Genomic DNA, 15,265 nt, shown 5'->3' on the forward strand with positions numbered 1-15,265 from the left:
TAATATTCTCAAGATTCTTTCATATTATAGCATATTTCTGAATTTCCTTACTTTTTAAGGCTGAATAATATTCCATCATATGTATACAGGCACTTAGGTCCCTTCCATGTTTTAGCTATTGTGAATAGTGTTGTTATGAATACAGATTTACAAATATCTCTTAAAGATGCTGTTTTCAGTTCTTTGGGGTATATACTCACAGTTAGAATTGCTGAATCATACGATAATTCTGTCTTTAATTTTTTTGAGGAACTGCCATACTGTTTTATATGGCATTGGAAATGTACCATTGTATATTACCACCAGCAGTGCACAAGGGTTCCAATTTCTCCATATCCTCACCAACACTTGTTATTTTCTGTTTGTTTTTTAAGCAGTCTTCACACGCAGGGTGGAGCCCAGTGTGGGCCTTGAACACACAACACTGAGATCAAGACCTAAGCTGAGATCAAAATCTGATTCCTAACTGACTGAGCTACTCAGGCATCCCTGTTTATTTGTTTTTTGATAGTAGCTATCCTAATGAGTGTGAGGTTGTATCTCATTGGAGTTTTGATTTGCATTTTCTTCACGATTAGTGATGCTGAACATCTTTTCCTGTGTTTATTGGCTGTTTGTATATTTTTGGGAAAATGTCTATTCAAGTTTTTTTTTTTTTTAAGATTTTATTTATTTGAGAGAGAATGAACAAGAGAGAGAAGGAACAGGGAGGGGGCAGAAGGAGAGGGAGAAACAGACTCCCCGCTCAGCACAGAGCCTGATGCGGGGCTTGATCCCAGGCTAGATCATGACTTGAGCTGAAAGCAGATGCCCAACCAACTGAGCCACCCAGGTGCCCCTCTATTCAAGTTCTTTGGCTGGTTTTGAATCAGGTGGTTTGGGTTTTTTTGTTGAGTTTTAGGAATTCTTGTATATTCTGGGTATTAATCCCTTATTAGATACTTGATCTGCAAATATTTTCTTCCCATTATGTGGGTTGCCTTTTTTTACTCTTAATAGTGTTTTATGATGCACAAAATTTTTAAATTTTCATCTTCATCTTATCTGGTTTTTCTTTCATTTCCTGTTCCTTTGGTGTCTTATCCAAGAAATCATTGCCAAATACAATGTTATGAAACTTGTGTCTTATGTTTTCTTCTGAGAATTTTATTGTTTTAGGTCTTACAGTAAGGTCTTTGATCCATTTTCGGTTTTTGTATATAGGATTAAGGGTCCACCTTTGTTCTTTGCATGTGGATAGTCTACCCAGCACCATTTGTTGAAATCTTTTTAACTCGTTTGCTTCTCTGAATCTAAAGTATAACTCTTATTACCAACAGCTGTAGTTGGACCTTTTTTGTATTTGTCACAAATATTCCTATTATTTGCAAAAACAGACAATGGATAGTTTTGTCTGTGGATCGTGATTTCCTGACCCTTGGAAGGATTCAGAAGAATTACTTCATTCCATGTATTTATATCCTTATTAATTTAAGGTAGTATTTATATTTCTTTAGCAGAATTCAGTGTTTGTCATTGATGCCTTTGAAGTAGTATATAATTTACTTCAGTGAATTATGCCTTCCTACATTCTCCTTTGTCACTAAAATATGTGAGAAAATAGGCCATCTACACATAGAAGAGTTGACAGATGTGAGAGTGTTACTTCTCCTCCCCAGTTGGGCTTCTTGAAGACTTAGACGGGTTAATATTTATGGCACCATCACCAAAAGTGAGAACTAAACCTGGAAAAGAGGACAAGAGGTGTAAGGAAAACAGGGTTCAGAAATCAGAGCTGTAGGGAGGCCTGGTAGAGCCTCTCTTACTTCCCGTAAAGTCAAGTGTTAAAACTCTTGTCAGAACCTCTACAAGTTGAATAGTCTTGGCTGTGTATCAGGTAAAGTACCATCTGAATAAGCACCAGCACAGTGACTTTGGTCTAACGTTATTTTCACATCCCAGGAACTGTGCAAATGAATAGTCCCTTGATCTGTTTATGACAGATAATTCCATGGAAAAAAAAATATCTCTTTCCCCTGAATCTCCTATGAATATACGTATTCATTAGAGTTGAGAGGAAGGAGAGGTCTAGCAAATGATTTTACTCTACCATGAAGCTTAGACTATACTCCCAACTCCCTCTTTCCCAATCCTGTATTCCTCCTGTCTTCTCAAACAGTCCATTCATGGAAACATGAAGGAGGAGGCAAGTTAAGTGGGTAGGTTTGAATTCTGTTTAGGAGGTAGTGACTGGGGCAGAGCCTGGGATCTCCCTGAGTGGGCAAGATTTGTCCCTAATCTTCAGTGTAAGGCAATTACCCTTAATAGCTAGAATGGTGCTAGGGAAGAAGCCAAAGCTTAGATTCTAGTCTTACTAGTGCTTGTAACTCACTGTGTGACCTTGACAAGCTCCTTAACCCTGAGGTACAGTTTTTCAGAAGGGAGTTTGTGTAATGATCTTACTGATCTTTCCCAAATTAATATCCCTCTCTCATTTGGCTTTAGTCTACCTTTCTAGTCTTTCATTCCAGTTATTGAGCATTTATTATATAATGAGAACTTTTATCAAGAACTGGGCATCAGAAAAGTGGAGATGATGACCAGTCCAAGCTTATTTTGTATTTTTGCATATTAATTGAGCAGAAGTTCTGTTTTTGTCTCTGAACTTAGTCTGATGTCTGGCACACACCAATTGCTCAATGAGTGTGTGTTACATGGACAGATATCCTGTTCCCATATACTGGGAATCAGGATTCTACTAGATTTTGCAGGAAAACAATTTGAAAGTGTCATGAGTCCCAGTCTACTTTCTCAAGGTCTCCATTTGGTTTCCTTTTCTTCCTGTGGAACCCTGAAAAATGAATTTTAGCCTGTCACAACTTAAATATATGGATGGCTTTCATGCCTGAAAGCCTATGGCAACAGAAGTTCAACATACAGTGTTTAGACAGGAATTCCATAAAAACTTCCACTAAACCATAGAGACGATACCTGGAACTATTGAAAGCTATTAAAATTGTAAATAAACAATTGAAAACTATAAAAAATACAGTTAATGAATACAACACTTGAAAATTAGATAAACTTATTATATTCACTACTACCTTATTTGGACTTTTAAGATTAAAATCATTTAGTTATTCCAATAATTTGATCAGCTTGTTCAAGGGTTTAGGCCTCAGTATCATGGAAGCATGTATGAGACCAGTCTTTCTGGAACCTCAGAAAGTATACTGACCATTTTAGTAAGTGAATATTCAGTAGTGAAGCATTTTAAAAGAATATCTTCCTCTCACACTCTGTACCCTCCCCGAAAAACACTGAGTATCTACTCAAATGGACCTGTAGATGAGCTGAAGAAATTCTTTTTTTCCGAAAGCGTTTGCTTTCTCTTGTGCTGGAAAACAGTGCCTAAGTCATTTAGACAAAATACCTAATTATAAAGCCAAAAGAATGCAAAACCCTAGTTATCAGTTTCTTTTAGAAGATGAGATACTGAGTGGTAAGGTTGTCTCACCCTGCTCAATTATTTGGTTTTTTAATTGGAGAATCATTGTCTGCCCCTCCCTTTTTTTGTTTTAATAGGAAACCTCTATTTTAGAGGAATACAATATCAATTGGACTCAGAAGCTGGGAGCTGGAATTAGTGGTCCAGTTAGGTAAGAGACCCACATGCAAACTATGGCAGAATTACTCTGCAAAGGGCCATTTGACGTACATTGTACATTAGAAGCATCAGCTGTGCCAGATTTGTGAAATAGCTTTAATTTTAACAAGTGGAGGTATTAATGTTAGGCTTTTTCTCATCCATTTAGAAATATATTTAAGTGACTGAGTCACATGGTCTGTGACATAGACTCATTTAAGATATCAAGACTGAGGCACCTGGGTGGCCAAGTTGGTTAAGTGTTTGACTCTTGATTTCAGCTCAGGTCATGATCTCAGGGTTGTGGGATTGAGCCCTGTGTTGGGCTTGCACTAGGCATAGAGCCTGCTTAAGATTCTCTCCTCCCTCTGCGGCCCCACCCCCCTCATTCTCTCTCTCTGTCTCTTTTTTTTTTTAAGATTTTATTTATTTATTCATGAGAGACACAGAGAGAAGGCAGAGACATAGGGAGAGAGAAAAGCAGGCACCTCACAGGGAGCCCGATGTGGGACTCGATCCCAGAACCCTGGGATCATGCCCTGAGCCAAAGATAGATGCTCAACTGCTGAGCCACCCAGGAGTCCCATCTCTCTTTCTTAAAAAAAAAAAAAAAAAGAAAAAGAAAAAGAAAAAAAAAAGTCTCACACACACATATACATAGTGAGACTGCAGAGCTACTGTGAGAGTCACCTGTCGTGAGTAGAGGCCATTCTTGGCCATCCATCCTCAGGATGCTTCCTCATGGCTCAGGAGCTGAGGCCTGTGCAGGGTGGGTGGGTAAAGATGGCTTTTCTGCCTCTCCACCTGCTAGCTCTAGGGGCAAATTTGTTTGGATGCGCCTGGATATATTCTTGATTAGAAGTGCAATTCTAAAAGAACAAACGTTAAGTTAGTTTTCACTGTAACATAGATGATTTCTGATTGAATTTTTTCCCTCCAAATCTAGAGTCTGTGTAAAGAAATCTACTCAAGAACGGTTTGCACTGAAAATTCTTTTTGATCGTCCAAAAGCTAGAAATGAGGTATGGCCCTTTATTGCCTTGATTTGCCTAAATATTGGAAGTGCCTAAGAATTATTTTTTTTACAAGGCAGCTTCCAGGAGGGAATACAGAGATGCATACAGAATTTTATTTACCCCTTTTCCTATTGCTTTATCATTATAAAGCAGTCCCACATCTACCAGTACCAAAGCCTGTCAATCTTACTTCTTTCAACCACCTCTTGTTCTTTAATTAATGTGGTTCTTATACCCTGAAGTATTTAGGTTTACCTCAGCTTATACTTATTGGACAAGGTCCTCGAAGAGCGGAGAATGGTGGCTAGTGTCCTGTAAGTGTGTGCAGGAGGGCTGTAAGGATATCTAAAAAATATACATTTGTTTTAAATCATCTGAGTGTGGTGATGACATACTAGTGACATGTGCAATGTAAAATGTATTCTTTTGCTTAGGGGTATATGAAAATTTCTGAGACAAATGAGTTATTTGCCAGATTTTTCATTTGCTAATGGTGGGGGCAGCAGAAAGTAAATCTGTCGGTGAGGTGAAATGTTTCATCTGTTCTCTTTAAGGTACGTCTGCACATGATGTGTGCCACACACCCAAATATAGTCCAAATTATTGAAGTGTTTGCTAACAGTGTACAGTTTCCTCATGAGTCCAGCCCCAGGTAAGACCACATGGAGGTCAGCACCACATGTCCACCTCTCCACGTGTAGGCCAAGGTATAGTGGGGTTTTCCTCTCTTTTGTGCTCTTTTCCCCACCCCCTTTTCTCGCCATTCCTCCTTCCCTCCCTACCTCCCTCCCTCTTTCTCTCTTCTTTTGATTTTGGAAAGTCTCAAACATTTGTAAAAGCAGACAGAATTATGAAATGAATTCTCAGGTACCCATCACTGAACCTCAATAGTTACCCACTCATTGCCAGTCTTGTTTCAGCTATGCCCCATATACTCTCTGGGACCATGATTATTGTGATTACTTTCTCTTTAAAGAAAAAAAAAAAAAGTATGTAATGTGGAATTAAAACAGATTCTATTTCAAATTAGTGAAAGGGGACCAAATATTATTAGCACTGGCTTAGGTTGATATGGCAAAAAGCCCTTATTTAGCCTGACCTTCCTTTTAAAGGAGGAAATCAATACTATTCTTTTAGCTGCCAAATGGGTGGTGTTCCAGGTAGTAATTCAAGGTTAAATAAGGTATGATTTCTATGTAAATGAAATCTATCATCTATGTAAATGTAAATCTATCATCATAGCAATGTGATAGGCAGCAAGGAGAGGCATCCATAAAATATCTTGAGCTTATAAAGGAGAGGAGAGCTGCTCACTGTAGGCTGGGGAGACAAGGTATCTCACAGAGTGGTAATGTGGGTGCTAGAGTTTGAAGGGGACGGGTAGGAGTCTTTGGGTGGAAAAAGAAGATGGATTTGTAAAAACAAATGGGAAATCAAATGACTGTTTCTTACAACTGTGCTCTGTTGGTGAAAGCATTTGGATAGAAACTGGAAGCATTTGTATAAAAGAATGATAACCAGAATTCTGATTTTTTTTTTTAACAACATGAAAATTTTTGCTTTTCTTTAGTAGCTGTGTAACCCTGTCCGGCTGTCTTGCTGGGTATGCTGTGGCTCACATGGAAAACTAGTGTAGTGGGGGAAGGAGTGGAGACAGACACACAGACATAGACACAGAAACAGACAGATGCAGAATGAGAGTGAATAACTAGGCTAGCCCAACACCAGCCAGCTGACTTGAAATTCATATCCTGTACAGCCGTATTCCGTTTTCAATATACTTTCCATCTAGCTGCCCTAAATGCAGTGCAAAACATAACTTAAAAGATCACTCCTCTTTAACATCTAGTAATAACTAAGTACAGTATCTTCAAGAGGATCATTGTCTTCAAAACTTATTTTATTTCCATTTTAGCTTCTTAGAAAGTTCTAAGTAAAGGATATTCCTTGTCTGTAGCATCTAGTTGATAGTGACAAGGGGTCCAACATCAAGGGGCATGGTAGGGCTAGACTTAGGAAGTAGTTACACACTTTGTAGATGAGGTATCTTTAGGTTAGCTATTTGATGTTTCAGGTTTTTTTTTTTTTTTTTTTTTAACTTAACAAAATCAAATGCTTTCAAACAGGGCTCGACTCTTAATTGTAATGGAGATGATGGAAGGGGGAGAGCTATTTCACAGAATCAGCCAGCACCGGCACTTTACAGAGAAGCAAGCCAGCCAAGTAACAAAGCAGGCAAGTTAACCCCGGGTACCAATCAAACCGCCAACAATGTTGGTTAACAAGCACAATTTCATTGGGGGGAATAAAAGAAAGCTTGAAGAAAAGCTCTATTTGATCTCTCATTGCCTGCTTTGTTATGTAATCAGAAAAGATGCTTTGACAGGAGAATTGTGACCCCTTTTATGCTTTGGGGGGGACTGTATTTTTAAGTGGTTGTCAATTGCTTGCCTACTAGAAGATTTAAATAAACTCTGGAAGGAAGGTAATCTTTTAGTTCCTGTGTAGACCGTAGATATCTTTAAACATGTGGTGTCCAAGCACTGTTGCTGGACTTTGAGATAAATTGCTCCTGATAACACCTGAAAGATTGTATGGGATAAAAATATGTTCTGGGACAATTGTATACAAGATGCTTTTTGCTTATGAGTCACCTCATGAGATTTTAATAGAATTCTTGGGTCTTTGTAATTCTGGGTTATTCCTGATTATAGTCTCTGTATTTTGTGTGTGGGTTTTTTATTTTTTAATAGTCTCTGTATTTTGACATCACATTGGATTACTAGAAAAATGATTTATGTCACAAACAGTACTGGGAATCTAACTGGAAATAACCTCTTGAGGAGGTGAAAAGCTAACTCTACAAGGCTTATCTTCAGGCCAAGCAAGCAAGGCAAAAAGCAGGAATCAGAGCACAACTGGTTCTAAATAGAAAATTCTTCCAAATTTTCCATGAACCTCAAGCATTTTTTTTCCCACTTATAGTGAGAATTACTATCAAAGTCTACTTGATTGGGTCAGAGCCCCTTGTCATGTTAACAGAAGACCTGCCCCTCAGGTAGCACACTACCTGCACTTGCACGTCAGCTGGTGGCCTTAGCTTTGGGTGCTAACAATGTGCAGGTACCTCAAGCATTTTGTGATGCCTCCTTTCTGGTAGGGAGGAACTGATATTTGGAATGCCAGGGCAATTTCATGCTAAGAGTTGAAGAACAGATAGAATTTGTTATATTTAATTTTCAAAATTACATCTTATATTTTTCAAATATTTCAAATATTAGGATGTGCTCAGGGGATCTTGTATAAAACAAAAACCCTTCAAACCCACCTAAACAGGTGACATTTCATTTCAGCAAATGGGATGAGCAAATTGGAACATAAGGTAGAAAAATGCAGTTAGCGACTTTCTATTTTTCTTGAAGGCAGAGCCTGGCATTGAGCCCCCCGGACAGTGCAGTTCTCTTCGGAGCCAGGTGTGAGTGCCCACTGCCCTGTGGGGGGAAACCCAGGCCTGCTGAAGGCTGCCTGGCACAGCGCTTACTCTGCAGTGCTGGTTGCATCTCAGATGAGTGGAATTGGAAACATTTCATTCTTTCCATTTTGTACAGGGTTTAACTTTGACAAAGAAGTGTTTTACTGTTTTATTTTTCTTTTTGTTTAATGAAACACAGGTTGCAGCTAAACTAAGCTGAATTCATTTCTATTTCTTGGTACTCAAAGGCTTACTCAATTTCTGCTGTAAAACTGAAAGCCAGCCACAGTCTTAATTGACTTAATTAAGGATGTGTGTGTGTGTATATATATATATATATATATATATATATATTAATATCCTGAGTTCTCTAAGCCAGGGGTGTTAAAGAGCTATCTTTTCTAAGATATGGTTGCTCCATTATGTCCTTTTCCAGATAGCTTTGGCTCTACAGCACTGTCACTTGTTAAACATCGCTCACAGAGACCTCAAGCCTGAAAATCTGCTTTTCAAGGATAACTCTTTGGTGAGATGACTTGTTTTTCTGCATTTTAGTGTTGTCACTCTCAACACAGTTCGGGAATGGGTGTGTAGGTGTAGATTCAGAGTGCTCTGAATTCATAGTGAAGAAGCGTTAAGCCAAAGTGCTTCCAGCAGCTTAACTTTCCCCACTTCTTTGCTAGAGGCTCAAGGACATTCTGTTATACCCCTTGCACTGATAATTTTGGATGGTACTGATATACATTTGTAAGACTTAAGATTTTGGATATGATTTGGAGGTGATGTTAAAAAGGCAGGAATCTATATGCTGTTAAATATTCCCTTGAAGTGTAATAGTTGTATTTGTCATTAATGCTGATAAGGTTTTTTTTCCTCTCCAGTCTCACCCCCTGCCCCATGTACCATGTCCCACCAAATAAGTTGCTCTGGCAACCATGAAGCTGATGCTGAAAGTGAAGTTGCACCCTGGTTTGAAGAGAGATGATGGGCCAGTAGATAGAGTCAGGGGGTACTTTTAGTATTGCATATACAGGTCACAAAACAAGGCTAACTGTGAGTGGGTAAAAATGCTTTACCTCTATGTTACTAAGAAAAATTCCTCAGTATGAATAATTGTGAGGAATCCAGATGTGAGGACTTGCTATTCATAGGCTCAAGGTGTCAGCCAGCACCTCGTAAGAGACAGCTTAAGGTAACTTGTCTTCCACCTGGATTTTCCTTTAGTGTTTACTGACAACTCTGGAGCAAGGACTCCCATTTGTTTTATTTCAGGATGCCCCGGTGAAGTTGTGTGACTTTGGATTTGCCAAAATTGACCAAGGTGACTTGATGACACCCCAATTCACCCCTTATTATGTTGCACCTCAGGTAAGCATTTCTGTTTCTGCCACAGGATGTGTCACCAGGCTGTCTATAGACAAGTTTCTTCTCTTCGACAGCACAAGTGAGTGTGTATTACCAAAGGGAAGGGGAGAAGTCAGCTTCAGAAATCTATAGTCTGCTTAATTAGGTGCAGGCATTTTATTTTATTTTATTTTTTTAAAGATTTTATTTATTTATTCATGAGAGAGACAGGCAGAGACACAGGTAGAGGGAGAAGCAGGCTCCATGCAGGGAGCCTGACATGGGACTCGATCCCCGGTCTCCAGGATCAGGCCCTGGGCTGAAGGCAGCGCTAAACCGCTGAGCCACCTGGGCTGCCCAGGCATTTTATTTTAAAATCAACTTCTTTTAAAAACAAGGTATGATTTATGTATAATAAAATACTACTTTTAGTGTAGTTTGATGAATTTTGACAGACAGATACTCCTGCATGGTCACCACCACAGTCAAGATATGAAACCTTTCCATCATTCCAGAAGCTCTCCTGGACCTTTGTAGTTATTCTGCTCCCCACGTAGTCCCTGGCCGCAGGCAACCACTTATCGACTTTCTGTTGTTATGGGGTAGTTTTGCCTTTTGTAGAAAATCATATGAATGGAACTCATTATACTTGTTGTATTTCACTTCTTTTGCTCAGTACGTGTTTGAAATTCATCCATGTTGCTGTGTCTTTTAGCGTCTTTCAGCGGCTGATTCCTTTTTGTTTTGTTTTTTTTTAAAGATTTTATTTATTTATCCATGAGAGACACAGGGAGAGAGAGGCAGAGACACAGGCAGAGGGAGGAGCAGGCTCCATGCAGGGAGCCCGACACGGGACCCGATCCCATGACCCCGGGATCACGACTTGGGCGTGAAGGCAGGCGCTAAACCACTGAGCCACCCAGGCTGCCCTCCTTTTTGTTGTTAAGTAGTATTCTGTCACAAAGGACTAATATTTGTTTATCCTTTGACTGACTGATGGCCATTTTGGCTTTTTCATTTTTGGCTATTATGAATAAAGCTCGTAGGAACATTCATTTATGTGTTTTGGGGGACATCTTTTCCAAAATGGTTGTACCATTTTACATATTCCCCAGTAATATCTAAGAGTTGCAGTTGCTTCATGGTTCTTACCATCAACTCATGTTTGTTAGTATTTATAATCTTAGTCTATTAGGTCCATAGTATTATTTAATTATGGATTTAATTATGAAGTTTTCTTAATTATATAACTTGAATATTTTCTCAAGTGTTTATTAGACATTCAGTTGTGAAATACGAGTACCTTCTCTTGTGAAGTATGGGCGTAAATCTTTTGCCTGCTTTTTGGTTGTTGGTTTTATAATTGTGAGGTATAAAAAGTTATTATTTTCTGGATACAATTTTTTTGTTGTATATGTGCATTACTTTTTATTGCTACTGCATGAATTGCCACAAACATAGTGCCTTAAAACAACAGTTTATTACCTCATGGTTTTAGAGGTTAGAAGTCTGAAATGGTTTCAGTGTGTTGGCAGGACTGTGTTCCTTCTGGAAGCTCTGGGAGAGAATCCATTACCTTACCTTTTCCACCTTTGAGAGGTGCCTGCATTCTTTGGTTGGTGGCCTCTTTCTTCATTTACAAAGCCAGTACTATAGTATCTTCCAGTATCTTGGACTCTGACCCTCTGGCTTCATTTTCACAATTATGATTACATTAGATATATCCAGACAATCCAGGATAGTTCCCCATCTCAAGATCCTTCATTTAATAAAACCTGCAAAGTCCCTTTTCTGTGTAGGGTAACATATTTACAGGTCCCAGGGATTAGAACATGGACATCTTTGGGAAGCCATTATTCTGCCCATCACATATATATTATGAATATCTCTTTCAGACTGTGGCTTGCTTTTTAGAGTGACAGCCGTTTTTTATTTTTTTAAATTATATTTTTGTTTATTTATTTATTTAAGAAATCTCCACCCGCAGTGTGGGGCATGATCTCACAACCTGGAGGTCAAGAGTTTCATGCTTCACTGACTGAACCAGCCAGGCACACCAGAAGTTTTTTATTTTGATCAAGTCTAAGTCATTCTTTTTTGGGGGGGGGAGGGGAAAAGGGAGAGAGGGAGAGAGGGGAAGGACACAGGGAGAGAGAGAATCCCAAGCAGGCTCCATGTGCAGCATGGAGCCAGACATACGGCTTGATCTCAATCCTGAGATCATGATCTGAGCTTGATGCTTAACTGACTGAGCCATCCAGACACCCCTCACCCATTTTTTTTTTATTTTTAAATTTTTTTTTTTAAGATTTTATTTTTATTTATTCATGAGAAACACAGAGAAGAGAGAGAGAGAGAGAGGCAGAGACACAGGCAGAGGGAGAAGCAGGCTCCATGCAGGGAGCCTGACTGACATGGGACTTGATCCCGGGTCCTCAGGATCATGCCCCAGGCTGAAAGCAGGACTAAACTGCTGAGCCACCCGGGCTGCCCTCATTTTTTTTTTTTTTTAATGGTTGGTGGTTTTGTTCCTAAGAGATTTTTCTGTACCCATGTACATAATTTTTCTCATGTTTTCTTATTAAAGGTTATAGCTTTAGCTTTTTTTTTTTTTTTAAAGATTTTATTTATTTATTTATGAGAGACACAGAAAGAGAGAGAGAGAGGCAGAGACACAGGCAGAGGGAGAAGCAGGCTCCATGAAGGGAGCCTGACGTGAGACTCAGTCCCAGGTCTCCAGGATCACGCCCTGGGCTGAAGGCTGCGCTAAACCGCTGAGCCACCCGGGCTGCCCCAGCTTTTCTTTATAAGATTTATTTATTTATTTTAGAGAGAGCTTGAGGAGGGGGGAGGGGGAAGGAGTCAGATGCTTAAGTAGGGGGAGGGGCAAAGGGAGAAGGAGAGAAGCCGACTCCCTGCTGAGCATAGAGCTTGCCTTGGGGTTTGATCCCATGATCCTGAAATTATGACCTGAACCGAGATCAAGAGTTGGATGCTTAACCAACTGAGCCACCTGGGGTGCCCCCCCACCCTTTAATTAGGCTCCATGTGTAGCAGGTAGCCCAGTGCAGGGCTTAAACTCAAAATCATGAAATCAAGAACTGAGCTGAGATCAAGAGTCAGATGCTTAACCAGTTGAGCCCTCCAGGTACTTCTGTAGTTTTATTTAGCTTTTACCTTTTGGACTATGATTCATTTGAGGTGTGTGGTGTGGGTGTGTGTAGAATAAAGGTCAAGGGTTTTTTTTCCTTATGGTTGTCAAGTTTCCACATTATTTGTTGAATAACCTTATATCATTGAATTACCTTACAATTTTGTCAAACCGAATTATCTTGCTGTTTTGTCAAAAATCAATTGACCAGGGGCACCTGGGTGGCTCAGTCACTTAAGCATCTGATTTGATTTTGGCTCAAAGTCACAATCTCACGGTCGTGGGATGGAGCCCTGTGTCAGGCTCTGGGCTTAGCACAGAGTCTGCTTGAGATTCTCTTTCTCCCTCTCCTTTGGCCCCCTCCTCCTTCAAATAAATAAATAAGTAAATATCTTAAAAGAAATCAATTGACCATATGTGTTAGTCTGTTCTAATCTATTTTGTCTATCCTTGCAGCAATATCATGTGGATTACTATAGGTTTATATTTTGACCTCAGATATCAGATAGTATAAGAAGTCCTTCAATTTTATTCTTTTTAAAAAATATTTTATTTATTTGATCAAGAGCAAGCGAGCGAGAGAGAGAGCAAGGGAGGGGGTAGACAGAGAGGAAGAAGCAGACTTTCCACTGAGCAGGGAGTCTGATGTAGGATAGGATTCAACCCCAGGATGCTGGGATCATGACCTGAACGAAAGGCAGATGCTCAACTGACTAAACCACCCAGGTGCCCCAAATTTATTCTTTTTTTTTTTTTTTTTTCCCAAATTTATTCTTTTTTCAAAATTGTTAGGATTATTCTGAATCTTTTGTACTTCTCTATGTTTTATTTATCTTTTAAAGATTTTACTTATTTATTTGACAAAGGGCGCACACAGCAGGGGGAATGGCAGAGGGAAAGGGAGAAGCAGGCTCCCCACTGAGCAGGGAGTCCGATGTGGGGCTTGATCCTAGGATCCCTGGATCATGACCTGAGCCAAAGGCAGATATTTAATCGACTGAGCTACCCAGGCACCCTACTTTTCTTTTCTTTTTCTTTCTTTCTTTTCTTTCTTTTCTTTTCCTTCCTTCCTTCCTTCCTTCCTTCCTTCCTCCCTTCCTTTCGATTTTATTTATTTATTTATGAGACCCACAGAGAGAGGCAGAGGCAGAGGGAGAAGAGGGCTCCATGCAGGGAGCCCGATGTGGGACTCGATCCCCGAACTCCAAGATCACTCCCTGAGCCAAATGCAGATGCTCAACCACTGAGCCACCCAGGCATCCCCTTACTTTTCTATAAATTTTAAAATTCACTTCTCTAAAATGGAAAAGTCTCCTGGGATTTGATTTGGATTGTGTTTAATTAATCTATTGATGAATATGGAGAGAGTTGACGTCTTAACAATATTAAGTCTTCCAATCAGTAAACATGATAGATCTTTTTATTTAGGTCTTTAATTTTTCTCAGAAGTGTTTGTATTTCTTAGTGTATAGGCTTTATACATATTTTTTTAGGTTTATTCCTAGATTTTATATTTTTGGATGCTGTTGGGAATTATATTTTTAATAATTTCATTTTCCAGTTGTTTGTTATGCTTGCAGAAGTACAAATGACTTTTGATCCCTTATATCTTGCTAAATTCACTTATCATTTATAGTAGATTTTTGTAGATTTGTTAAGATTTTCTACGTATAAAATCATGTTTTCTATGAATAATAACAGTTTTACTTTGCTCTTTCCAGTACATTTGCCTTTTTTTCCTTTTCCTTGCCTTATTGTACTGGCTAGGCCCACTAGCTGAATATACGTGATTAGAGCTGGGGGATCCTTGGGTGGCTTAGCGGTTTGCCGCCTGCCTTTGGCCCAGGGCATGATGCTGGAGTTCCTGGATTGAGTCTCACATCTGGCTCCTTGCGTGGAGGCTGCTTCTCCCTCTGCCTGTGTCTCTGCCTCTCTCTCTCTCTCTCTCTCTCTCTTTTTGTGTCTCTCATGAATAAATAAATAAAATCTTTAAAAAAAATAAGTAATTAGAGCAGACATTCTTGCCTTATTCCTGATCTTAGAAAAAAATGTTCAGTCTTTTCCCATTAAGCATATTAACGGTGTTGTAGATGCCCTATTTTGGATTGAGGAAGTTTTCTTCTATTCCTAGTTTACTGAAGGGAATGTGTTAAATTTTGTCCAGTGCTTTTTTTTGCATCTGTTGGGCTGATGATATATTTTTCTTCTTTCTTTTGTTAATGTGATGAATTCATTGATTTTTGAATGTTATACTAATTTTACATTCCTGGGACAGACTCTGCTCAGTCATGATATACTTATCTTCTTGCTTGATTTGATTTGCTAGTATTTTGTTAATGATTTCTAACAAGAGAGATGTTGGTCTATAATCTTTTTTTATAGTGTGTTTGCTTGTTTTCAGAGTATTAGGGTAATGCTAACCTTAGACAGTTAGTTGGGAAATGTATCCTGGTTTATTTGCTGAAACAGTTTTGCAATTGCTGAAACAGTTTGGAATCTTCATTGAAAGTTTTAAATGATTTAATCCATTTTTTAAAAGATTTATTTATTTATTCATTCATGAGAGGCACAGAGAGAGAGGCAGAGACATAGGCAGAGGGAGAAGCAGGCTCCCTGCAGGGAGCCCGATGTGGGACTTGATCCCTGGACCCCAGGAT

The 15,265-nt window shown here is 39.2% G+C and overlaps 1 protein-coding gene across 3 annotated transcripts in view; it reads left to right on the forward strand.

Moving 5' to 3' along the window:
- MAPKAPK5 (MAPK activated protein kinase 5) overlaps positions 1-15,265 on the forward strand; it is a 40,573-nt gene that overhangs the window by 10,285 nt on the left and 15,023 nt on the right. For 2 of the 3 annotated variants that reach the window (XM_072725147.1, XM_072725148.1), the window contains exons 2-5: positions 3,565-3,638; positions 4,572-4,647; positions 8,550-8,639; positions 9,386-9,481. In XM_072725147.1, the coding sequence (XP_072581248.1) occupies positions 3,565-3,638; positions 4,572-4,647; positions 8,550-8,639; positions 9,386-9,481 (336 nt within the window). Of the gene's footprint in view, positions 1-3,564; positions 3,639-4,571; positions 4,648-5,195; positions 5,294-6,767; positions 6,877-8,549; positions 8,640-9,385; positions 9,482-15,265 lie in introns of all 3 variants that reach the window. The other variant, XM_026018901.2, reaches the window with a different exon arrangement.

Source organism: Vulpes vulpes, chromosome 10, assembly GCF_048418805.1.
Source record: "Vulpes vulpes isolate BD-2025 chromosome 10, VulVul3, whole genome shotgun sequence".
NCBI lineage: Eukaryota > Metazoa > Chordata > Mammalia > Carnivora > Canidae > Vulpes > Vulpes vulpes.